Source organism: Chelon labrosus (assembly GCF_963514085.1).
Source record: "Chelon labrosus genome assembly, chromosome: 4".
Taxonomy (NCBI): domain Eukaryota; kingdom Metazoa; phylum Chordata; class Actinopteri; order Mugiliformes; family Mugilidae; genus Chelon; species Chelon labrosus.
Window position 1 is genome coordinate 11,437,795 of NC_140340.1, and position 26,940 is coordinate 11,464,734.

The following is a 26,940-nucleotide window of genomic DNA, read 5'->3' on the forward strand; positions in this document are numbered from 1 at the left end:
GGGCTGCTTTGCTGCCTCAGGGCCTGGATAGATTGCTGTCATCGACGGAAAAATGAATTCCCAAGTTTATCAAGACATTTTGCAGGAAAACTTAAGACCATCTGTCCGCCAACTGAAGCTCAACAGAGGATGGGTGATGCAACAGGACAACGACCCAAAGCGCAGAAGTAAATCAACAACAGAATGGCTCAAAAGAAGAAAATACGCCTTCTGGAGTGGCCCATTCAGAGTCCTGACCTCAATCCAATTGAGATGCCGTGGCATGACATCAAGAAAGTGATTCACACCAGACATCCCAAGAATATTGCTGAACTGAAACAGTTTTGTAAAGAGGACTGGTCCAACATTCCTCCTGACCATTGTGCAGGTCTGATCTGCAACTACAGGAAACGTTTGGTTGAGGTTATTGCTGCCAGAGGAGGGTCAACCAGTTACTTAATCCGAAGGTACTTTTCCCACTCTGCACTGTAAATGTTTACATGTTGTGTTCAACAAAAACATGAAAACATATCATTTTTTGTGCAGTATTAGCTTAAGCAGACTGTGTTTGTCTATTGTTGTGAATTAGATTATATCTATATATTACAATAAGGTATATTGTCGAATACTGAAATATAATGTAGACACAATTGCCACATGGGAAGTTTTTATAGCGAATCAAGTGAATTAAATACATGTAAAATTAAAGTACTTCATCACAGTGAATAAAAAACATGCAAATCTAATATTGCCATCAGGCTTTGATGATGATTGTTTTTCCTGGGAACAACTGCAGCACTGGACTAACAACCGGAGGTAAATGTATTAAAAGGGAAAGCTATCTCAAGCCGCACTGTGTGGCAACGACTAATGTATGTTTCTTGCAGTATATCATTGTATTGGCATGACGCATTCATGATGGCTTTTTTTTCCCTGCTGAAAAACTGCAGCACCCCTGCAATGATCAAATACAACCAGAGGTGAAATGTGTTAAAGGAATAGCTATCTCAAGCTGTGGCGAATGACAAATGAATGCTGTCGAACATTACATTATCATCATGTTACCATATTGCACAAGCCCTTCTCCTCATGGTATCATTTGAAATTAATGATCACCGAAAGTCATTATCCTACTGCGTTTTTAATGGGGTCTTCAGACCCAACAAGAAAGAAAAAAAAATAGAAAGAAAGAAAGAAAAATTTAGGAGGCAAACCTGTCTTTCCAGTGTTTTTCATGGTGGTCTGGTTGGAGGACTCGGTGGTGAACTTGTCAAGCACCAGCTCCTGGTACTCCTCCGACACCCGAGCTTGTTCATCTGCGATGTCCACAGGTGATTGGTTCTTTGCAGCACATTCTGGGTATAAGGTTGCCCAGCCTCGAGGCCCGTGGCTCCCTGCAGAAACAGAAGACACGAGATGTAAACTATGCGGAACGCCGAATGTCCCCCAGAAATCGCTTTTATCTAAGGATACTGGCTCCACCACACATAAAATTATGAACACTGACAATATTATTGCTACCGCAGCAACAATATATCAATATGCTGAAATAGAGAGAAGAGGAGACAATAATTCTTTCACATTCATTCGGCTGCAGTGCCCTCTAAATCTCCCCGCCTCACCTCCCCACAGCTGGGAAAACATGTAAACACAATGAGAATTCATCATCTGGGCTCTGACAATTCCGGTGTTAATTGTCCATACATGATACAGATATCTTAATGAAGCGTGTTCCCGCAGTGCCACACCAACTGAAACAGAGCCTAGAATGGGTACAGAGCTAATGTGCCTCATGATACGTTTAAAAAAAAAAAAATACAATAAAAAAGACAATTCAACAGAAACAACTCCACGTTAACATTTCGCGTGCAGCTGCAAACTAACTTCCTGTAGGATCCCCATCCTCTGCCTGCTCTTTTAATCCTCCATCCCCTACAGTGGCGCTTCTACAAAGAAATAATCCACAACCGACAGGGGTCCCCTTGATCTCTTCCCGGGTACAATTGGCCAATGCAACAACAAAAGCTGAAAGATCAGGGGAACAACGAAGCATGCATGGATTTTAACTTTTCTAGGTTAACACAATATTCATGATCCCATTCCCTACAGATATAGGGCAACTTTGCTACTGGTTCGTGAAAAAAAGATGTGAGGACTCCTCTTTACTAAAACACCCTATATCGGGGGGTGGCTTTATGTCCTGCTATGTATAAACACCTTGCGGCCAAACACACTTCGCTCAAGTCCCTCAAAAAAGACAGCGTGATGCTGGATTATTCTAAAATATACTGTGTTTCACTACATCAAGCCCAGTACAACCACAAACACGCACGCTGCGGGGTGTCCAGACACACAAACAAGAATCTTTTAATCAATCTCTCCCGTGAATATGTTTCTGGGTTCAGAAGAGTGCACAAGACATTACAAAACCAACGAGGAGATGTCTCGGATTTGTCCGGTGACTTAAATGACAATGCTGTCCTCAAAACACCACACGCAAGATTACGAAGGTTAAAATGGATTTGAGCTGCATTTCTAACTAATATCTGCATTATCGAGCAGGATTAAATGTGTCAGTCATGACCGTAGATGTTTGTGATGGTACACCCCACAGTATTTCATACCCTGGAAAAGAGCCCATTGTGAGTCAAACACTAATACCTTAAAGCACGTGAAAGCCGCTTGCCAATCATACACGCAGAGAGGATTTACACAAAATGGAACAGATGTTTACCGTGATCAAATAAAAGTGTTTATGCGCCCAATCTGTAAAGCCTTTGCGCATAAAAAAAAGAAGATTTGCAGCTGTTATCTATTTGATGCGCGGCGGCTGACTGGAGAGCCATAACCTCGCCGTCCAAATGCAAATTTCCGGAAGTCCAAATGAACATCTTCAGCTCGCTCCTATTCAAAAGGTGAACTCTCTTCTGATACCAACAAAGAAACAAATGGCTGCCGGTAATTTAAAAACATTGCTACTAAGGGCAGCCTCACCGTGAATCTACAGTGTGATCAGTATGACAGAGCTGGAGGGAAAAAAAGTCACATAACAGGTTAAAGAACAAAAAAAAAAAAGCTATTAAAATTCTTTGGATAAAATAATCCAAAGAAGCCATAACAAAACTCTAATGACCCCTTAACAAGAGTGTGTTTATATAAAAAGAAACACATAACTCCGCTATTAGATTTTATTGTGTTTTTTTAAACAGACAAATTTCTTCATCGCTGTCTGCCTCAATCAACGTGATGGCACTCGTGAGACGAGCTTTGCAAGTTCATCCACGATTCTATTAATTTTCCGTCGACGCCCCTGAATATTTCTTTGACTAACTCTGGGGCTCGGGTGGAAACTGCGCTGAGTTACTTGTGTACACCGTTATGGGGAATACAGTTGATCAAGTAGCACACACTTGAGGCAGCTGTACAATTGGTTATGACTTACTTCCATCCCATTTGTGTTTGCAGGAAATATATATTCTCTCTGGCAGAGCTGTCTGAAGTACAATGCCTCCAGCTGCTTTGAACCATTTCCCTAACTGACTAAGTGTGTTATGAGGGCTACCAACAATAAAAAAACACTGAAAACTATTCCGGTTCTCCAGTGGGCAATTTCAGCCTCCAGCTTCTTGCTTTGCTCTTTCTCCTTGAGTGAATTGTGGCACACTACAAAAAAAAAAAAAAAAAAAAAACCAGTCCGGATGTAACTGAGATATGTGGGGTTTTGCAAAAAACTTGATATGACATATTTCTTAAGGACAAGACCTACAATTATTGCCGGCATCCAAGCCCGGAGATGAGACCGTCGAACAAACATGATCGCATTTAAACACATGATATACAGTAACAGGCAGAGTGCACTTAACCCACCAAGATGGTCACTTCAAGTGGAGCAAAGTGCAAAAGAAAAAAAAAAAAAACTGTAATCGTTTGCTAATTTTCCATTCAAGCACACATTACATCCCATTTACTGCTGGAGAAATAATTCTGCCTCTCAAGAACAGAAAGGGAGGAGCAGTGCTAAAATCAGATAAGTGAGGGTTGCACAGCAGCCGATTAATCTGTCTCATTGCCATCCATCAGACTGACTATAATCCTAATGGCTAAGCCTTTTCCACTGCAGCCTCGCCTCTCTGTAAGGCTGAGGTGAAGAAATTAAAAATAAGTACATGTTCTAAAATGCGATGGATTGATTTATCGCAAACACTACAAACTACATTTTCAACTACACTCGGCTCACGCTCTTCCGGCTGCATTTATTCTCCTGAAAACCTCTACACGTGCCATCAGGTAATTGACATAAATGAATAAATTACTATGATTTCGGCGGCTCCACGTTAAGGAATAGCTCATTATTCGACAGAATTTATCAGTCGCCACTGACTGTAGCGGCAGCGAAGCCCGGTTCAACATCTGTGAGTCACCGCTCGCTGTGTGTTTCGTTCCAGGAATCGAGAGCGAGCGAATGAAGCGAAACAAAATGGCAGTTCAGACAAATTATCAGGCTAATACAGGTGGTGGCCGTGGTCATGACTGCGAATATGGATGTTTCAATTTGGTTGGAGAGCTGAAAAATAAAATAAATGCCCTCTAATTCTGCAACAGTTACAACTAATTAGAATCTTTTTAATACCTAGCTGTTGAATGAGTGAATACTCAGCAGCAGCACACTGTAATTGCGCGCGGTAGCTCGCAGATGTGATTACATGGTATGGCGTGATTTGAAATGTGTCAGCGTAGCATAAAATACAAATCGTATGCACTATAATGAATAGCAAATCAAAGCAGGATCATAACAGCGGGGACGCTAATTTTAAATTATTTTTAACCTAAAGATAATAAAGTTATGATTACTTGGCTTCTTGTTTCCCTTATGCATGTATACCACTACCCCGCTATTTGTTCTTTGTGTATAATTTCTCAGTGCAAAGATGTGATTACTGAGGAGCAAATTTAACTTGCTTTACAGTGGGAATCAGATGTGTACACTCGCGGAAAAACAGTAGGAAGGAAGTGTCTAAATAAACAGCGGAGTCTGATTCATCTGGTCAGCTGTTTACCGCAGCAAGCGACGGCTTCTAATTGCGAGAGATGAGTGACAAGTGCCTCATTTGCGTGGCCCGGTGTCCTTGAAAGATTCACACAACATTGCAATTTATATGTGCATATTGTTTACAATAACTGCTCACATATTAATATTAATGAAACAGACACCGTGTCACCTCTGAGCAGCTCAGCAAATGTGGCAGCAGACACATTGGAAAGCGACAAATAGTCATAGAGCTGTCAGCACAAAACATACTGAAAATGTCTAAAGTTAAAGCTATAGGGATTGTTGCAGGTTTAATGCTAATGTGGCCACATTTATTTTTTTAGTAAAAAAAGAAAAAAAACATTGTTCTCACAGAAGATTGCTTTTATCGGCCTCTGCAACATTTTGCATTATAGTTTATTTTTCAAGTTTCTTCTTATGAATTGCTAAACTATGCATATGTCGGATGGAAGTGGGAATGATTCTCACACCCTTTAATGCATTTCAATCAGCGGCAGCACAGGTTTGAGAATGAAACATCGCATCCACACCCGGATTTTACAGAAATCTATGCCACCATTGGGTTATTTATAATCTACGGCAGAAGTAGCGGTGTTTCGCAACATTTATCTTCGTTCATTTTGCTAATCCGAGCCGCCCCACCCTCACCTCTGTGTGATGCGACGCCACTCTCCGCTATCTACTTGTTTTAAGCAAAACAGGCACATGTTTCTCTCAATCTGGCACTTTCAGTTCCAGGCGTCATCCCATTAACCTTGGGATAAACAGCCGTGCCTCTGCTACCATGGCAATGCTGACAGAATGGCGATTGCCTTGTCATTTCCGTTTTGTCCCTAGCAGGGAGAGCATTCATGCTGTATCCCGGCTGGCAGACCTCCCAGAATTGGCACACCAGCCCTTGCAAAAATCTACGCTGATCAGTCCATATGTACGGGTAGCACTGACAAGACATCGCGGCCAGCAGATAGAAAGGCGTGGTATCAGCGCTCAAGAGACTCACACCGGTCGTATAGAGTATGGAGAAGTGGCAAGAAAGATCAAAGCCATGTGCATGCCGCAGAATCCCTTCAGTGAAAGCATCGGATAACGTTCTGAACAACATTCCTGCTGTCAGTTTCAATATGCTGATAACACTCCAGATGGTGGAGTCGCACACGCCGCAGCGCTGGGGAGTATCAAATGTCCAGGTTAGACAACTGATGAGCTCAAGGCATGTACAATGTTTAGACAGGCCAGAACGGTCACCTTAGTTGGTCATCAGTCAGCGGCTGACAAGCAAATGACAGATCTTGTTTCCCATATCATCGAGTAATGCAAAAAAAGAAAAAAAAGAAAAGAGAAAACTGTTGCAATTACAGCAGAGTAAAAGGAAACCATTTCATTTTCACGTTGTTTCAGATAACGCTTTACCTCCACAGACCCGCATGAGACTGCAGAACACAGCAACACGTACTAAAAATAGGACCGACGTGGCACTGAGCACAAGCGGTCAGAGGATCATTCGGATTGAAAACAAAATGCCGGGTTAATCAAATTTACTTGGAAGAGAAAACTAAATTATAACCCAAGAGTCAACTACATCTTACTGCCTCATATCTTGGTGGAACTTTGTCCTACCATTACACTACTTGTCATGATTGTGCGTCGGGTTGTTCTGTGCAGCGATGGATCATTTTAAACAATTTAAGGTACTCTTGATTTTCGGGTTTTTCATCCAAAGTTAAATGGTTTGCAAAAAAAAACAAAAAAACAAACAAAAAAAAATACTCTGGAGCGTAGCTTCTCATGATGAGTCAGAGGTATGAAAACAAAATTCGAATGATAACAAACTGTATTTTTGAACCTGCCTGGAATTATGTTTGGCACCCATGAATTATATGTTTTTGATATTTAAAAAAATAAATAAAAAAATGATTTGGACACATTATACAGGCCAAATCCCCCGCTGAAAACGTACTAATCTTCACAATTATAGTAATGTAGAGAGCTGTTTATCATGCTGTTTGCAGTAAAAGATTGTCTGTTTAATGACTAATTTTAACGGACATCACATAAAGCACTACTTTAATAAACAATAAAATGTCAGGAGGACAGCTTTCTTAACAATAATAATAATGATTTTCAGCAGACTTATTATTCACCTATATCACCCAAGCATAGCAGCCAAACCATGTTACTACAACTCCTACATTCACTATGCGGTGAGCACTAAAATAATTGTGAGTTCTGAGCTACAAACCGCACAAAATGATGAAAGTCTGGAAGGGCCTTTTTTTTATGCCCATTTATACCAGCGGGAAACCGACTGTAAGTCAACTACACATTGACCAGCAGGAACGTCAACAGTGCATGCCATTTACATCTACTTGATTGTGAAGGACACTAATGTGCACGCTCCATGGGCCTACATTTGTTGAAGTGTGTGGAACATCCAGGAACCTTTATTGGCCTATGCGCTGAACAGGTTTCTCTCGAATGAATGAGCCGCCATCTTGTAATACGGGATAGATACATCCATGAAATCACCATCATCATCGTAGTTTGGCGTATTAACATGCCAATTAGTAATTAATTATTAAAAAACAAAGAAGGTACAGTTGAAGCTTATAAGAATATAATACAGCAACCATGGATAACATTAATACCACCTTCCTAATATTGTGTAGGTCTCCCTTGTGCCTCCAAAACAGTTGTGACTCATCAGAGAATGGGCATGGGCCTTCTGAGGGTGTCCTGTGGTGTCTGGGAACAGAACGTTGTTAGTGGGGGCCTTTGGGGCCTTTGGATCCTATGGGTTGAGGGGAGGGGCCTCTGTGGATCAGGCTTGTTCCAGTGCATCCCGCAGATACTTGATCAGTTTGGGATCTAGTGAATTTGGAGGCCAGGAGGTTGTTCCAAAACCGTTTTTGTGTGTGTGTGTCTGTGTCAGGCTGCGTCCTGCTGGGGATGGCTGCTGCCACCAAGGAGTGTCATTGCTATGGGGTGGGGGGTGCCTGGTCTGGTCTAGGTGGGTGCTACATGTCTAAGTCACATCCACATGAATGCCAGGTCCAAAAGTTTCCCAGCAGAACATTGAATTGTCACAAGATGGTCAATGTTATTTACTTCTCCTGTCAGTGGTTATGGCTGATCGGTGTAAGTTTAGCAGCTATTTGGTAAATATACATACTAGTCTAGTCCAATGTGAGGCATCAACAAGCCGTCAGAACAAAACTGCAGAGTCAACTGATACATTACATATTAGTATACAATTTTCTTCATCCCCATTTTCTAAGAAAATTGGGAAATTCAATCAAGCCTTTTATTACTACCATACACGCAGCAGTATAACGTAACATAGTATGGCCTTTATGGTGTATGTGGAGAGCATTCCAGGCATATATCTTCTAAATTAACTAAAGCGTGGCAAGTCCACAGTATTAGTCTGTTACAGCGTGAGCATATCACAGTCCTATCCTCAATAAACTGCAAACCCGGAGCCCCTTTTCACAAAACAAACTGACAGACTTTATCCCTTCGTTCCACTGTCACTGTGTGGTGCAGATCTCTTTACATGCTTCCTGGCAGCTCTGTGACCTAATGGCTTGGATGTGACGAAGAAAAGGGAGAGAGCTCAGAGCGTAGCCGAATCAACCGACGGAAGAAGAAAGCAGAGTCATTTTATTGAACTATGCTGATTGTGAATGTTTAACAATAAAGATACGGGCTCCCACTGCACCGAGCATAAGCAACGAGGGACGGTCTACAATTGTCATTTCTTGGATTCATGAATACTTACAGCGAGGCTCAGTCTAACACTTTTATTTTCTATGCCATGTTGGTTTCTGGGTGTGATTTTAAGACACCAAGAAACCAACACGAAGGGCCTCTTGAAAAAGAAAAGGGACAGAGGGGGGATCTGCGATAACTACAGACTGTAAATGAGTCGGAATATATTTGAAACTGTATCAGGCTTCATGCAACTCCAATCAAAGTGAGGAAACTCGTCCTGGCAAAACTGGGACAGCCAATTTTGGTGACTGACTGTTCCCGAGACTAAATGGGGTCATGCTGCCAAAACTACAAAGTGTTACACCACAGTGAAGTGCGTGATTAAACGACAGTTCAGTCAAGGACAGAGCCCCTTTTACTGCTCAACAAGTGAAACGCGACAAAACTTGTTGCTCCGAGAAGTTTGGTCGCAGATGTATACAGAGCGAAAACCTCCAGATAAATGAAAGGGTGTTTATGAAAGTGAATCATCAGTTGCAACAATTAGATTTCCATCTCCCATCTGTGATTTTGTATTCATAAGAAACTGTGCTTTCAAAGGGGTTTCTTGTCAGATTTCTTTGCTGGCCAATCTACATAAGACGACTCAATTATCAGTGAACCATGAAGGTAAAAACCATAATGCCCTCAGTGGGCGTCAGCAGGCTTCAAAGAGGAGTAGGGAAATACACGATGAAGAACAGTGAATAATTTCAACCCAGGAATTATGAAACCAAGAAATAATTGCGGTCCGCTTCCATGCTTTTAAAACCCTTTTCTTAACGTTGACCAATATCCATTTCTCTGAGTGAGATCTGAAGGAACAAGTACTTGACACATCTGAGCAGTTTGCAAGAATAAAAAAAAAAGAAAAAAGAAAACGGCATCTGGGGGTCACCGCGGGGTACACAGAGAGTGATGCATGAGAGAGTTTTCAGTTACACTTCACCAAATTAAATGTGAATTTATTTGACCTTGTCAGTTCAGTGATGAACAAAGAGGTAAAGGGGAAGCAAGTACACCAAAAATAATGTCTTTATTCACAGTGCTGCAGTGACAATGGCACAACAATGAGAATGATAAAGCCCGAAAAAGCTAATAAAAGTCACAATAGTCTGTCTGCTGCATAGAGGAGTGAAAAGTTCATTTCCAACAAGCAGGAGATCCAGGTTTCTTTAAGCTAGCTTATAAATTAATGGAATTGCAAAAAGGTATAATTTTCTTTGAATATGCACCTTATTTAATACAAGTGGTACATGAAAGCATTCAGCATCAGTACTCGGTGGTGATCTATAATCAAATTCCACCGAGTTGCATTAATGAAGGAGTGCAACAGCAAGAACTGCAATCAAGGACTGGTCACAGAATTTACACGAGCAACTAAGGAGGTTGTCATTTTGAGAAGGGAATGTCTGAATTTAATCACAAAATTACAATGCTTTGCAGAGCATTAGTTGGATGCGTACAATATTGTGATGTGAAAAGGGATTTGTTTTTTTTTTTTTAAATACTGTCATGTTGTACTGAAAGGCAGAGCCTGAAGGTATGCTAAAAGCATTCCTCGCTTGTGACCTCCAAAACCACCGGTAAAATATGGATAAAAAGAAGTGCAGTAAGCAAGTGATTAGACTAATTAAGATGTTTTCAATTGCAAACTACACCAATCAGCCACAGCGTGAAAATCACTTATCCAACTCTGTGATGTTGGCAGCGGATCCTTTGGGTCCTGTGGATTGCGGGGTGAGGCCTTTGTGGATTGAGCTTGTAGCGGTGTACGTTCAGTTTAGATGTGGGGAGGTTTGCGGCCAGGTCCTGGAGATATTGTTCCTGAGCATTTTTTTTTTCTTTTTCTGAGTGTATTGTCTGTTCATCTTCTGCAGTGTTTAGTTGGGTGGTACGTGTCAAAATAACGTCAACATGAATGTAGAGGACCCAAGATTCCCAGCACAGTGTTGTAACCAGGTGATCACTATTTCACCTGTCAGTGGTATTAAAGTGGCTTAGTTTAGGTTGGTTTTTCATGACGTCTCTAGATTCTCTGGAAGTTCAATATGCATGATTTAGTTTATTAGTTCTGAACACAGCATTGCATGTCAAGGGAAAACCTTGTAAACTATAATTAAAATTGTTATTCGTGCATCTATAAATAAGAATACGTGATTGTCTGCTTGGTTTCCATGTTAACTAGATTGACAAACAAGAATACAATAAATGTAGTATCAGGAGAAAAAAAATAAAAAATAAATGTGGAGAATATTCAGTCTCTGAACCAGTCAGACAGGGATGTAAAAAGCGGTTGGACAGAACGGGATCACATAGCATAGCTGCTGCCACATCTGGGCCAAAGGAGCTGCCTAAACACATTACTGATAAAGTAGCAGACATTGCACGCGCATTGGTTAATTACTACAATTAGTACATAACATCCAGCTGAGCTATGAAGGTGTTGATGTGCATATAAAATAAAAGTCAATTTTAACCAATTTCCCTTGGTTATGCAAAAACTGTATGCCACAATATAAACGCTACAGTCGAAGGACAGTTTCTAATTGGTGATTCTGGGAGTATTTGCAATTTGTATTTCCAGTATTTTGAAAATCCAGAGAACGCTAATCTTTGTATTTGATATTCTGTTTGTATCGCTATCTCTCAAAAAGGCAGTGTGTGCATTTAGTAAATATGCGCACAATGTCTTTTCTGTGGAAACCGAGGTATTACAACAAGCACGCAAGGTTTATTTAAGTGACAGTGAAAGTGAAATGTAGATGATAGGGGGCTAAATTACTCTGACTACGCCTTAGTCAATCCCAAGATTACATTTACGTGGCGGATAGACGGGAAAAGAGGACTCTTGCACACTGATCTGAGCTCTGTTTGTGCTTGTTGACGAGATATTATTCAAGATATGTCTACAAGATATGAAGCAGGCGAAGTCGGGCGAACGGCGTCTGGATTCTCTTTTATTCTGTCTGTCACTGCTGCGTCGCTAACGCTAGCTAGCCAGCTGTCTGCAGATATCAGGCGGATGTCTTGTCAACACAAACAGTGCAGAGGAACCACTGTGCACAAAGTGATCATTAAGGGCGATGACAGTATTCTGTGCTTTGACTAAGTACAAACCGTCCATGTGTAGTGTATAGGGTAGCATTTATTAATTTATTGGGAAATTGGTGACAATTTACAGGCGTACTAACGCTCGGTCAGTCCGTCGCCATGTATGATAAGGCCATTTTATTTACACACTCCTATCCTTCAATCAATACCTTCCCCAATTTCCGACCTACAGGAGAACCTCCACGTTTTGATGAGCACGATAATGACTCTCTGTTCTTATTTTCCATCATTCTGTCCAGAGGAACTACAGTATCAGCTTTCTTGAAGTTCCTGTAGACACCAACTGTGGCAGGTGATTAAAGGTCTCGCTATTCCAGGAGATGGCTGGCAGGGGGTTCAGATAAGATAACTACTTTCACCCCAAGTTTAATGTCAAAGCCAAAGTAACATAAAAAAGCGGACCAGACCCAATGAATCATCAGAACCTATGGATCATCATTAATCTCTTGCTATCTCAACTATCAAAATAAAAGTGCTCTAGAGTCGTTTTGAAGTTGTACTCTTTTTTGCCAATGCTGCAAGTCCCTTAATGACCCGTGTTACGTAAGTTCAAATTGGTTTTTATATAACGTGGGAGACAGTTACTTTGGAGTTCGGTGACGACTGATATGATAAGACATACTGTAAGTTTTGTTAACCGATTCTGTCCTTTAAGTTTAAATTATGAGCCAGATTTCCAGGCATACGACTGTTTCCTGGGGTGACCCGAAGTGGTACTTCACACAGATATTAATCTGTTTTATTCGTCTGGAAGATCTGCGTTTATCTATCATCCCCTACAACCACATCCAAAGTCACCACTGTGCTTCTGGCAGACTTAATCAAAGGCTTTACTCCGCTATCCGACATGGAGGTTGTAGGCCAAATTAATTTCTTGTACAGTAAAACAGTCCTCAAGCACAAACAAGCTTTCCGCCACTGAATTAGACACCGAGTGCTTTCGGATTTAACTTGACTTTTCTCACAAGCTTTGCACTCTTCAAAACAGTCAGAAATTGGAACAAGCCTCTGTGACTCGACCAAATAGGATCAGCGAGAATGGTCATCTCAATAAAAGGCGATAAAGCAAACCTGTGTCAAGAGAAAATCTTTTATTCTGTAAGCAGTTTCTCTCAAGCATTTCATGGCAATCTAATGACCAATTAGCAGGACTGAAGCCAAATGTTCCAAAGAGAGAAATGTAGGTTAAATGTCTTATCTCCGGAGAAGTTAATAATCACAACCCAGAAAGTGATGAGGCCATAACATGGAAATATGAGAGTTAGGGGCTTTGTTAAAGCCTGTTCACAAATCCAGACGATTTGGCCAACTATTTTCACTGGGAAGTAGCTAAAGTTATACAGAGACACTGGACTACAACCTGTGCTTTACAAGAGCACATTCACTAAAAAAGGGGTCTTGCAAATCACCTAATATTGCCAGGATTTCATTGAGCTGGCAACAGTGTTGACACTTAACACCTCAACATACGGTCGCCCCCATGTTCACAAAGGTTTATTACAAATATACTATAGATGAAAAGAAAAGTCTATATACAGCAGCAGCTGGATAAATACTTCAGAATCTGTTTTCTTGTAAGGTATCATTATCATGCTGTGATAAGTTACAGGAACTGACACTAACTGACAGGTACGAGTGATCATGCAACTACCACCAGTCACTAGATTCTCATTTGCCTTGAAGTGAGCAGCTTTTGGGTTGCCAGTTTGCTGTGAAAGTAAGTGTGTTGCGCGATAAAGAATATAATCTAGAGACTTGGCCTGTTTGTCAAACAAAGTGACAAGTTAATGTTGATTTTATTTGATTCCTTGAAAGCTCTGTGAAATTGCATGAGTTTCCTAGAAGAAACTAAGTTAGAGCAAGTCCTTCAAGTAGTGTGCAAAATAAAAAAGTAAATAAAAAAAATCTGAGAATTTACTAGTAACTTTTCAACCAAGCAGCATCTTTATTAGACATAGTGGAGCTCCATCGACTGGATGAAAGTCTCTCCTTTGAGCTTCTCTTCAAAGAGGGAAGTAACCGAGCAACAACCTCAGGGTCTGAAAAATCAGGCCAATACGGAGGCGCCTGCAGTCCCTCAAATGGCCACTTGAGGATGGCTTCAAAAGCCAATCAACCCCGATAGACCTCCATGTTAAGATGGCCACTTTTACAGTGGAAAATAATGTTTGCGGCGCCGTACAAAATAGATTCTTCTAGATAATGTCCCCATTCATGACAATTGCCTTTTCAAATAACTCACCTTTTACGTTACACTATGCTTTAAATATACGCATTATTGTCCATCATAGGCGTCAAACACAAGAGGGTCCAATTTTGCCGTGGGATGAATTTGCAAAGTGCTAAGATTACATAGAAAACACTAACTGTAATTTTTCAATAAAAGTAACTGCTGTTTCTAATTTGTCCACTAGTCCACAAGTAAGAGTTGCGGACATAACACAACACTGAGACCCAGATCTAAACAGCAGACGGCAGCAATGCACAAAAATGGAACTCAATTTTCTTAAGAAAATTCAGGTTGTTCATAAAATTTTTTGTAAAAGGATAATTCATTAAATGTAAACATTTTCACAATGTGCTTGTACTTCTTTGCACTAAAACAACATGAAAAAGTTGCTGGAGTTGTCACTATTTATAGGTTATTAAGCTATTATGTTACTGGTCCGGCCAGCTTGAGATCAAATTGGGCTGTATGTGGCACCTGAACTAAAACGAGTATGACACCCCTGTTATAGATGATATCATAGAGGTTTGTCTGTCTTTATCTGCAGTCCATGGTAGCAACAATTTACATTTACTTATACGATTAAAGGGCTGACTCAGTTTAAAGGGTGTTATGTAGGAATTTAGTCCTTTTGCTACAGACCTGTGCACTTAGGTACAGGAAGTAATTGGACACAGCATAAATTAAGGCATCATTTTTCATATTTGGTTGCAAATACTGAAGCCTACAGCCCATCAGACGACACTCGATATCCTCCCTGGCGATGATTTGCAGACCTGCACAACAGCCATCTTCACTTCTTACTTGTCTCATTGGCTTTTTGCCTTCTGTCTGGTTATCAGCATGTGAAATGCATGCTCATTTGGATTTGGGTCAAAGGACTTGGCCAGTCAAGAGCACTCAGCTGCTTGCCCATAAAAATCTTTGGTTGTCAGCCTGTTCAATTACAGCCAGTTCTACTTCTCTGTCCTTAATTTGGTGGATTATTAACACAAAGAGCTACCAACGCAGTTCACCCAGTACAGGCGCACTCAACTATCCTTCAAGCTGAAAAAGTCAACACTTAAACCCTAAGGGTGCCTGTTAAATTTCATCCCAGTGTGCTTGAGCGCACAGCTAAAATGGTGAAAAGCATATCACTGCCCTATATTGTCTGACTGGACATTTTTATCAAACTTGAATCAGTTCTGCTTTTCAGGTTACGCAACACTTTCTTAGAGGCTTTATCTCAATCCAGACATGTTTCATTACGCAATTAACAGTGCGACCTCATACTCCCCCCCCGCCCACTCCTCCCGGGCCATTCAAGATCTAAGCTTCCAACCCATGTCTACAGGAGAGGGTGGAGGAAAAGACAAACAACCCATTCATCTCTGTACATATACAATATGTCCCAGAAAGCGCTTTGAAAGACAAAGGCCACTTAATATTTAGCTACTGACTTCAAATCTTTAAATATGCTGTACTTTCCAAGTTGATTAATCATCTAAAATAGAACTGAAAGTTTCCTTGTCCTTTACAACTAATAATAATAACTCCTTCGAAATCCTTTATGAATCGAGTATCAAGTATCATAACACAATAAAATGGCGGTAGTATAGTAGTTTTAGGTTCCTATATGAAATTTTTTTTTCAAAAGTAAATTCAGCCCAGGATCATTGGTAGGGATTACTTCCTACAAAACTGACAATATTTAAATCAAACTCTAAAATGCCCTAAGTGTCTGGGTATGTCAGTGTGAAACTATACAACCATTGATTTCAGGTGGTCGTGCTGAGTTCTGAGAGTAGGCATCTGATAAGAATGGCGCCACGGCTGTCTCAGAGCCTGAGCTCAATCTTTAATCAGGGGTCATTGTGTTCCACACAGCAGCCCATAACACATAAAAGCAGGTAGAGGAAGTGGTAAATCATACAGGCATTGGGGTCTAATTGGCGACCAGAATGAGCTCCAGCCAAAATATTGTTTTCCCTCGGCTCTATCTGCTTCCATCTCGTGGACTTTCATAGAAACTGTGGCTTCCTGTTCTTGGGTGTTGGCCGCTGCATAAGTACAACATCCCCTAGTCTGTAAAAATAATCTCCAGGACCTTGTGTAAAGAAAGAGAGGGACAGAAATACATTCTGTCCCATGAGGAAGAGCTTCCTCTACAATTCAGAAACTTTTAACAGTTTCCCCTTTCATTTGGCAAAGGCCCAGCTTGCCAACAAATGCTTCTGAGCCGTCACATCTGAAATAATCTCTGGAGGGTCAGTAAATAATAAAACACCTTACACTGATTCCAATTAATTTTAATTGCTCAAGTAGCTAAAGTTTTTCCAAGCCTTGTTTACACCATCTTGTGGAACAATTCAGTGTGGTACGTGTAAAAGATGAGTCAAGGCAATGCATCATTTCAAGCTTAGCATTTACATTTGATGTCCAAACCCAACTGAGCCCCTCAGTGAGAGAAAAACAGGTCCAAACTCAGTCAGAGCATGTCAATAATGCCCTCAAGCCCCATTAGACTCATTCTGAGCCTCATGCGTCTATTCTTGAGTACAATGGGTGTTACACAACTTACTTATGTAGCACACTGGAGAGATACAAGATGGGTGCCGTCTCTAGTCCATCATTCTCTCTACATGTGCCCGTTTGCTCTGCCTCACGGTGCAGCTGCTGTTCAGCAACAGGCAGCACAGGTGATTGCAGAAGAAGAAGCAGGTGGACTGTTCACCACGTCCAATCAAACAGCTGTAGACTATAGTATCTGTCGGCACTTATATCCACAAAATAATTAGCTTAACTGACAAACTTGTCAAAGCGGCTCAATACACAAGAATTAGCAGCCCTGTTAAACATAATTGCCTCTCATGTTTAGCCTCTTCAGATTCTTGTTTTGTAGTAGCACGGAGTCATTATATTCAAACTATTGTATGTTATTTAGCCATTTGTTGGAAAAGGAGGGGTTTCATTTGCGATTCCAATCACTATTTTGTTAATTTAATTTAAGACGATTTAAATGAAAATTTGTCTTGCATATTTTGTGCAATTTCTTAGACACAGGAGGGGAAGGTGACAGAAACCGATCTGTCAGCCTGTGCAGGCGCTGGCTCTTTGAAGCTGGCTCAGTGCGCGGGGACCCTTAGCTTTGGATTAAATCTGATCAGTGTTTGAACTGAGGATGCTTGGCAATTTGAACATTTGGTATAAAATCTGTTGTGTCCTGAGCAGACCCATTTGTTCATTATTTTTTTTTCCTGTGTTCGCCCATATCAAAAAAATGAGACCCTCACAGGAAGACAAGCTGAACATCTCAAACGCATAGATTAAAGACTGGATTCATTTATTTAATCTAAATTTGTAGCGAAAAACTGAGCCGCGATAGGTTTTCGACGAAAAGTAAGCTGCCTAAATCTACGGTGATACCATTTTAGTCGGGAGGAGATTTCATGCAGTTTCAGTTTGCATTTTTATGATAGTGAAATGGAATCTAGCAGTAAAGGTATAGAAAAATCATGCATGGTACTCAAAAACCATACAGGATGAGACAAGCAGCAACGTGGTGACAAGAGATCATGGAATTCTAAGCAATTCAGTGAGTAGATATTGATAGGAGCATTTTCTTAGCAACAAGAGGCAAGAAAAAAAAAAAAAACACACTGTCCGCAGCTTTGGTTCATACCACACAATTCACCTTGATGAAAACACAGTGTCATTGATTGTATTATTTTTTTCTTTTCAATTATTGAGCAGTGACGGCAAGAACAGCCAACTCCACCCATATACTAGCAATTATTGTATGTTCTGCTCGGTTCACTCGTAAAACATATACATAAGGGTAATACATTAAGGGTTACCAAGGGAACCACAACCTGGAACGTCCACTAGCAACCAAACTGTCGGCTAGAGAGTGATGGGCGACAAGCAAATTCATTTATATGTGGAAAAAGCTTAGGCGGTTGAGATGCTAATGCAGAAAAATCATGTCTGATGTTGTGAAATGGTTCTTTTGACCTTTACCCTGATATACACAACATGTCTTTACCGTGCTACTATGAGGCTCAGTCGTGAAAAAATATATGTGGTCAGAATAAACTGGAACCGGCTTCATTTCTGGGGAAATTAAAAAAAAATAAATAAATAAAAGGGAGCCAGGTAAGGATTTATTTATTTTAATCTACAGTGTGATTTCTTAGACGCCTCTAATGCAAGTAATATATAAAGCTAACCATGTTGCTTGTTCTTCATTTGTACTTTCCCAGTAACAGTTGTTTCAGTAACACATCTTCTTAGCGAACATTACTTTGCCTAACAAATCGTTTCCTTTTATTCGCACCCAGCTCAAATGACTCACGTCCCTGAAACCGAAAAAGCATCATATTATATGTCGGAGACGTCTCATAACAGACTTCCAGCAAATTTACTTCACTTTACAAACCTTGTGTTTTTCGGGATAATTACTAAGTTTGAGAGAGCAGCCACAGCTAACCAAGTAAATAAAAGCCCCTTCCTTTCAACTTCATAGCTGTTTTCCCCACACACATTTAAAAGTTGTTTTTCCACACAGTATGAAAGAATGTTCCCTCTCCGGGTTTCGCCCTCTGTGTATCGGTGCACATTGACATCAATCCAACGCTGCATCCCCGTATTGAAGCCTCTTGCTAATTGTAAACAGGAGAGGGAGGTGAGCACTCTGTCGAGCAGAACACTGATTCCGTCTGTGGAGCCGCAAAGTGAAACGCTGATTAGTGACGCTACATTACTCTGCTTTGTCCAAGGGCAACTGTTTCATATCAGCTAACTGTCGGAAACGCAGACGCCAACCTCAGCACTCGTAAATGTCCTGCAGCTGCATGTGATGGACATTTTAATATCAGAAATAGTGATTGCATTCAAATCACAGTCAAAATTATACTAAGGCATGATTAGTATTTCTGTGGTTATTCAAATGGAGATGAAGATGAAGCACCGAGGCTGAAGTGGAGAGACACTAATGCGTGAAGCCATCTGTACTATATGCATTTATGTTGGTATTGGTCCTCAGAGCAAACACCAAATAATGAGTCCCGCATACTTTGTCCGCGCACCAACGCGCAAACACATAAGGCGGAAAATATAACAGAATCCATCTCTAATTTGTCACACCATCCTTTCCATCTATTCCTATTGTTACGCTTTTATTCAAAGGAGCACCCTATCTCGCTCCGAGTCACCACCTCCTTCTGAACTGTCATACCCTAATATTCCATTCATGCAGCTTCATCCATCAGTTTAATTAACTCTTGGCTCTAGGAACTTCCACTAAGCTGTGACTTCAGCACCTGACTATTAGGGAAGGCATACTGTGACCTCTTTCTCGACTCACTAGCGAAGAGTGCAGAACTTTAATGATGATAATGCCCTGCTGGTTAGTTTAAATCATTCCAGTCCAATTACGTGTAAGAGGAAATGGGGTCCATACATGCTGTTCTCTTTGTCTCGTGTCAGTTTTAAATACACATTCTGTCATGGCAAAGAGGAACACACCCATCGTGCTCATGAGATTAGGATGTGTATATAACTACTTTTTTAACATTTACATTTCTCTTCTGGTCCAGATCTGTGTGCTTTTTCCCTACCCCAGCCTCTTCAGCTATTTTCACGCCAAATGACTAACTCGACTGTTGCATATTGTAGCGAGTCTAAAGCCGGCTTTACACTCCATCCAATCTGCTTTTTGGATTGCTTCAGAGTCGCCCTCCCCTCGCATCTTTCCAACATCGGTTTGGGGAGTCTGTGTCTGACCATTTCTGTAGCTTTCCGAAAGCGGTATTCACAAACACTTCAGGCCGTGACATGCCACCTTCCAGCACGACTGCTCAGACGAGGTAAAAACACGTCTGATTTCCGACGTGGTCGGACACGGCTTGCAAACTAGTTCTGACGCGCCAAAACCCGGCACCTTATGGCTCTGCAGGGCTGTGCTTAGGCATCGTGGTGCTCTGCGATAAATGCGAACATCAGCAATTGTCTGCACACAGTTTTGAACCAATCAATCAAGTGGATGTGGAGATATTTCAATGAATAAGTTAAAAGCTTGAGATGCTAGTGGCACTAGATGAAATGTCAGGGAAGAGGTCACCCAGGTCAATAGGATTCATTCGCTGGGTGCCATGGAGATCTGTATAAAATTTCAACCAACGCAATCAATCCAATCTGAGGTATTTCAGGTCGGGTGGTGGCACTAGAGAAAGACTGATATTCTTATCCCAGGATCCAAACCGCTAGGATAGCTCAAAATGCCAAACACATCCCAAAGATAACAGATCCAACTGTGTCATTATTCTCGCATTAAGCAGCTGGCCATCAGATAGGGAGGGCAGAGGGGGCAGCGGTAGATACCTGCCAGAGGGGCCTCATTCCTGGGACTGAGGGGCTCAGCGGTAGGAGAATGAGCTGACTGCAGGTCACGGTATAGTGATAAACCAGGACAAGCATAAGGAGGCTTCTGTCTCTTAGGGGGTGGGGGGTGTGGGGGGGGGGAGGTTACGAGACGAACCGAAACCTCTCACTTACCTGCCTCTCATGGCGTCAGGATGACCCTGCAGTATGAGGTCGGGACTAAGCAGACCATTAGCCACATTCAGCAGGTGGAGGTGAAAGATTTCCACCCACACAGTGACCCCATAGATCACATGTTATCTGGAAATATATTCCACCAGGGTCTATATATCATTCTGCAGGAGCTGCCATTTTAAGTTTTTGGTCCTACAGTGCCAGTTTTAAAGGAATAGTTTATCTATTAATCCAGCTGACTTAATAATAAATGTGCACTAATATAATAAGGCAGGGACTCACTGCTTAAAAGGAAGCCAAATAACAATTAAAAGACACAGCGCCAAGAATTAGATGTTTCTATGAGTGTGACAAGAGCTTGTTGCATAACTTGTAGAATGTAATACTTTCAGCCACCGGTGAGATTAGAAAGAGAGGCGAAGCAAAAACATGAAACGCTTGACCAAGTCCTAAAAATTTCCCCAGGTAGCCATTACCGCGACAGCCTCCTGGGTAATGAATACATGAATGACCGTGTACAGCCGAAGTTTGTATGATGGTGATTGTGCAGGAGAGGTCGCAGGGTCTTCGCATTTAATAGGTACCTTCCTCCTTTGGTGCATGAACTTTCTGGAGAGACTGGCTAAACACAGCCAGGTCTCAGCTAATCCAGCCACTAATGTGAGATAGTTAGGTAACGGACCATAACAGACAGCTCGGGGCCATCTTAGCGTAACCTTCTTGGCAGAGGTAAACAAATTATCTTCCTGATTTGCACCTGTGCACCCTGACCTGAACTAAACAAACATGTATTTATTTTATTTGCTTCTGCCGTAATAAACTGGCAGTATAGAGAAGCCTGTATCTGCGCAGCTAAACCCTTGTGTCTGCAGCTTACTCACTTGGTTTTTCACAGTCATCCTTTGCTTGGATTTTTAAAGCTTAAGAGTGGGAGAACGTGTGTGCAGATGTGGGTACACGTGTCAGTCAGCGCACGCAGGGAGGGAAGAAAGTGGAAGAAATGGAAACTGAAGGCGACTCGGGGAGAAACGGCGCAGGTTTTTTAGCCTTGGGTACCCCAAAACCGCTAATTAGGCCGCAAATCACAAGATTGCACATGACCACATCCCCCAGACGAGTGTTGGGTTAAAGAACAGCGAGCAGCCATTTTAAATCAAGCCTTAATCCAGTCCGTGTCTCTCACTCCTCACTCCGCCCATAGCATCCACATGCAAACCCCCTGCTCGGAACGGCGATGCGGCCAGCATTTGGAATGACAGATGAGGAGGGAAATTAAAGAATAGACGGGAGGAGGGAGCTCACATAAAGAAGCAGAAAATTGATTCCCAAGGAGAGGTGAATGCTGGGGAAGATCGGCTAAAGTCATTTTAAATTTAAAGTTGCCGTAGGCAGGTCTCTAGGTATGGACATGAAAACACAAAATAAAAGTGCTATAAAAGAACAACAACAACATCAACAAATCCAAATTCTCAATGCCCATTCACTGACTCTATGTCGTAACATTATAACAGCCTTCTCTTAAAAACGCATGCACTAAGAAATCAATCCAGCTTATTGTTAATTCCAGCTCAGTGGAATTAAAATATGAGCTTGTTGACGTCAGCCAAGCAGCTAATGGTTGAAATACCAAGTACACTGGTGTGCACATGGATGACTGGCAAAGTGGCTCTTTGCCCTCCGGCTTTACAGATTCTCTCCTCTGCTGTTTGCCAATAATCTATTGTAAAAACAGAAATAACAGATAAACAGTCCTTTTACTGAAAATTGCACGCCATTATTTTTCCGCATAATTCAGCACGAGCTTTTATAAATCAAACACACTGCAGGATTACAATCTTCAGATTCCCCCTTTCGAAACTGAAAATGACTGAAAGAAGAAAGAGTGAGGGTGTTTGAGCACCGCACAAAAGGTTTAGACACATTTTAGAATGCGAAGAACAGCTTCTACCCCAATAATTTCATGATACATCTACATTATTTATTATCCCTTGCAGGTATATGAGCTCCCACTTAAATGAGTCATGAGACTGCACAAGACAAAAGATGACAGGCCCGAGTGTTCTTCTAGCTGCTACTGTGAGGAGATGAAGCTCGATCAGCCTGAATTAACAAAAATGTCTTTGAGATTGCAGAAACATAATGGTGCCAGTTGTTTTGAATTTCACGGTGCCAGTGCCTTGGCTTCATTCAGTGTTGTTTAAGCAAAGACGCTATAAAGGAAAGGCCACTCAAAGAATCCTGAATAGCAATCAAAAGGAAAATTCCACACCACGTTACAGATGATTGCATGACACATGTCACGCCCCAAAAAGGCAATCATCTGCTTTATAACAGCGGAACGGGGAAACGTCAAGCCATTCGTGTTGTTGCACTGACTCAAGAGCACGACTGAGGATTTGAAACCATAGGCACCAAATTTCCCAAATGTTTTTTATTTTCTTTTTTTAAATCACATTTGACTGGTGACTGTTTACATGCACATTTTCACTGAAATTACAGTTGTATCTCCCTTGCCTTTTATTTTAACTAAGAGTTAAACAATAATAATTGTGATTCATAAAGCACATTTTAGACCTGATATTATCTCAGTCACAAATATACAATTCGTGCCTTTTGAGTGCATACATTTTTTTTTTTTAAGACACCATATAGCACAGCCCACAGGCACCATTAGCCCTCAAAATAATACAAAAACAGGCTTGAACCACTCTGAGCTATAGCCTTTCTATGCTCAGCTCACCCTCTCAGCAGCTATTACTCTTGCAGTTGTTCTGCAAGCTAAGCAGGGACAACAATGGCTACATGGTTGCACGGAAAGTGGCCTTATAATTTAGAACCCAGACAGAAATCAATAGTTAGCAGTGTAACTAGAGATAGTAGCACAGGATAAACGGTCTAACAAGCCTGGGAGAGCCAGTGAACCAGAAGTGATGCAGTACTAAACACCATCCACCGCTTCTGTACAGTTACTCAGTGGTTTGAAGGCCTACAGACAATTTTATGCTAACACACCTCTCAGCATATGAGCAAATGATCATCAATCAAAAACTATTTCATAATTCAAGGGAAGCATTGCACGTCTTCCAAAATTGTGCTATTATGTCACTATTACAGCCTCGCCCCCTACAGTTAACTCCGCACCTCTAGGGGGATGTGTACTCATTACCGAGTGAGTCGTCATGATTATGAGTTTAAAAATTTGCTGAGCCGCTATCTAGCTCATTCCAGCTCATCAGCATAACCATATTAGAGAGGAAACCTGTGGGCTGGCAATCTCACACATCCTCAATATTGCATTCCCCGAAGGCCGAGCATGTCCACGTCCATTAAGTTGGACTTGCGCCACCAACTAAGCCTAATATGCTGCCGCAAGGCACACTAACGCCATGCGACACCTGAAATGTAATTGATTAGGTTTACACAACAAACCCGTCAGTGCAACGCATCAATCTGCCCTAAACAGGGAAACCAGAAAATTTGGCTGTATTTGCCATAGTTGTTGTGTACTGGGGCTTTGGCTTTATGTGTCCCGGTGGCACCAACCCAGGACTCAAACAATAACAATACAAACCAACAAGAAGTCACTGATACTGTAGTAGCCCAGGGTGCAGGATTCCCTAATTTATTTCCATCCTTAATATATTTACCTCATCTAGAAAAAGGAAACAGATTGTCAGAGGCAGTGGGAAGTAAAATGATTTGGAGCTCAATTCTACTAAATTGGTTGCTGCCAGTGTGATACATCATGGAGAATTAAGATGCCTCTCCCCCAGCACAGAAGTTCGGCAGCCATATTGGCACATCTGTCAAGGGCCCACCCTTGACAGAGACAAATGGACCAATTCTGGCAGACGAAGCCTGATCCAAACTGCTAGCAATAACCAAGATGAATAATGAGTCGGCTTGGGCCCCAGCAAAGTTCATTTTTAATAATTAGTGTTCCTGCACCTCTCATTTTCTCAGAAAATGAGTGCAGGTACATCTACAGGTTGATACAACACATCAGCAGGAACCAAGGAATATAGATGATGTTGTGTTAAGCTTCCATCATCATGTGGAATGGCTGTGACTATAAATGCAGGTTGTAAGACAGATGAATCTCTCACTGTTCTCCCCAGGAGGAGGAAATTAATCAAGTCCAGAAAGCGCTGTGGATACGGGAGGCAGCAAAGTAATGTTTCTGGTTGAGCGCACCGAAGTTCAGAAGGTCCACAGATTCCGCAAACACTGTAAAAGAACACAGCTCCTATAGCCCAAACAAAGGAAAAGTGGAAGCAACGCTCAAGTGCAACACAAACCACATCCCCTGATGGCTACAGTTCACACGAATTTTCCATACAGAAAGAAGTAGCACTCATGTTGGGATTGCCAGTTCCGAGAGTGAATATGACAAATGTGCTGCTTTTCTGGACACTTGACGTGTCATTTGGCAACGATGTTTGTCAAGACGCTGCCAGCATGCAAGCATAAATAGAAAACAACGGATGCAGGTGTTTTAGTGGCTGTCAAGCCCTGTCAGTGTGTGTTGCCCTCAAGTCCCGGAATCCCGAGAAGAGCTGCTCCAACTGGTTGATTAAGCGTATAATTGGTATGACGTAAAATAGCACTTCACAATGCTTTTTGTGTCGCTATTGTGTACACACGGCACCAACTAGCGCTGATCGAGTATACCCAGGCCCTTGGTGTGGCAGGCAACAAGAATCGGTGTGTGGTTGGGCCATCAGACTGCAGTTTTATGGATAGTGGCTGGAGTGCACAGCAATCAGATGACGTGTATAAGAAAAGAGTGGCTGCAGTGTCTTTCCCGAGCTAAATCAGTTTAAGGCATAATGACTTCCTAATGCACATTTCCACCTGGGTAATGCAAAAATATTAGATAACTAGGCCGCCCCTTCTGAGATTGATATTACTTACAGTCACTTTGTTTGGAACATTTTGTGAGGTACTGTGTAGCTGAAGGTAATGTCACTGGACGGTATGATAATTGGAAATTTAATTCAACTTCGATTTTCAGCCGACATTAAAAAGTATTTCATTCTGGCAGGGATCTGAATTAAACAATTGTTTTTTTGGGGTGTGTGTTAATTTGGACAAAGGCATTTGTGTATTATGATTCATGATGTGAAACCAATCTCACAATGTCTTTAATAACCCTTATTTTATTGTCTCAAAGGTGTAAAACTATTAGCAATAAAACAGATTTCATCAGTCGAGGCATAGTGAGACCTCTGAAGCTCACGGAAAAATTAGTTCGTCTTAGCTTATTAGCTAGTCTTTTTTATCGGGGGGAAAAGTTGTGTTTTCATGTTCATCCCTGAGGACTATGTTCCTGGATCTCTGTATTGAACCCCCCCTCCCCCCCCCCAATCTTTTTTCCTCTCACACGGCCCTACAGTCAGGGGAGCTTTGCTTTAAACTCAAGTGCTTCTTATACATGGAGGTCTACGGGGAGCAATCCTCCTCTCGATTCATTACCTCCAGGAGGCAGAGCTCCTTCTGTTGGGCACCATGACAACATGGCATTGCTCTTTCCCCTCAAGCCTTTGTAGGGGTATCAAGACACAAGAGACCAAATGCACTGCTTCCACAAGCACCCAGCCACTTTAAGGCTACATCCCAGGGTTTAACATGTCACAACTAACGATATGAGAGGAACAGACCCGTGGCATGGTGTTCAAATTAGGATGTGCCTTTATAAAGATTCAACTATAGTACGATCATTTATACAGCTGCAGAGTGAATAAACTATTGACAGGTTTATTTTAAGAACGAGGGATCAGTGTTTTTTTGGTTTTTTTTAGCGACATTTGCATTTGCTCACCAGTAATGTGATGGACCTCAACTAGTGAAGAAATACAATAAGAAGCTAAAGAAAATGTGTGTAGCAGTGGAACTGAGGGTTAATTTAAAGGCAAAACAAACAGCCCTAGCAATCAAGAACAGTGAGTTACCTAATCTTGTTTTGTATCCTCTAAAGTACTAATTAAGTTGGATCAACATAGCAGTTGATTGAAAATGACACTTCATTCACTTCATTATGAGAGACACGAGTGGAAAGATTGCTAATGATCATGGGCAACCTCACTGAAGTGGAATAAAACAGTTAGGCTGAGGGGAAATATAATCCACACATATCAGACAATCGCAGGCTCTTTCAGTGGCTACAGCAGCCTGTCAGGGTGGCTTCCATCCAAACATCCATAACTGCGGCATGAAAAAAGAAAAAAACAAGACAGTGGGAGCTCTATCTATATGAAGCACGGAGCTATTAGTGAGTTATTAA

At 41.5% G+C, this 26,940-nt stretch overlaps 1 protein-coding gene across 1 annotated transcript in view; it reads right to left on the reverse strand.

Annotated features, from left to right (window-relative positions):
* The window catches only part of ca16b (carbonic anhydrase XVI b), a gene marked incomplete at its 5' end in the record, with an annotated part of 102,842 nt that overhangs the window by 48,196 nt on the left and 27,706 nt on the right, over positions 1–26,940 (reverse strand). The window contains one exon of the mRNA XM_084542212.1: positions 1,194–1,373. Within this exon, the coding sequence (XP_084398338.1) occupies positions 1,194–1,373 (180 nt within the window). The remainder of the gene's footprint in view (positions 1–1,193; positions 1,374–26,940) is intronic.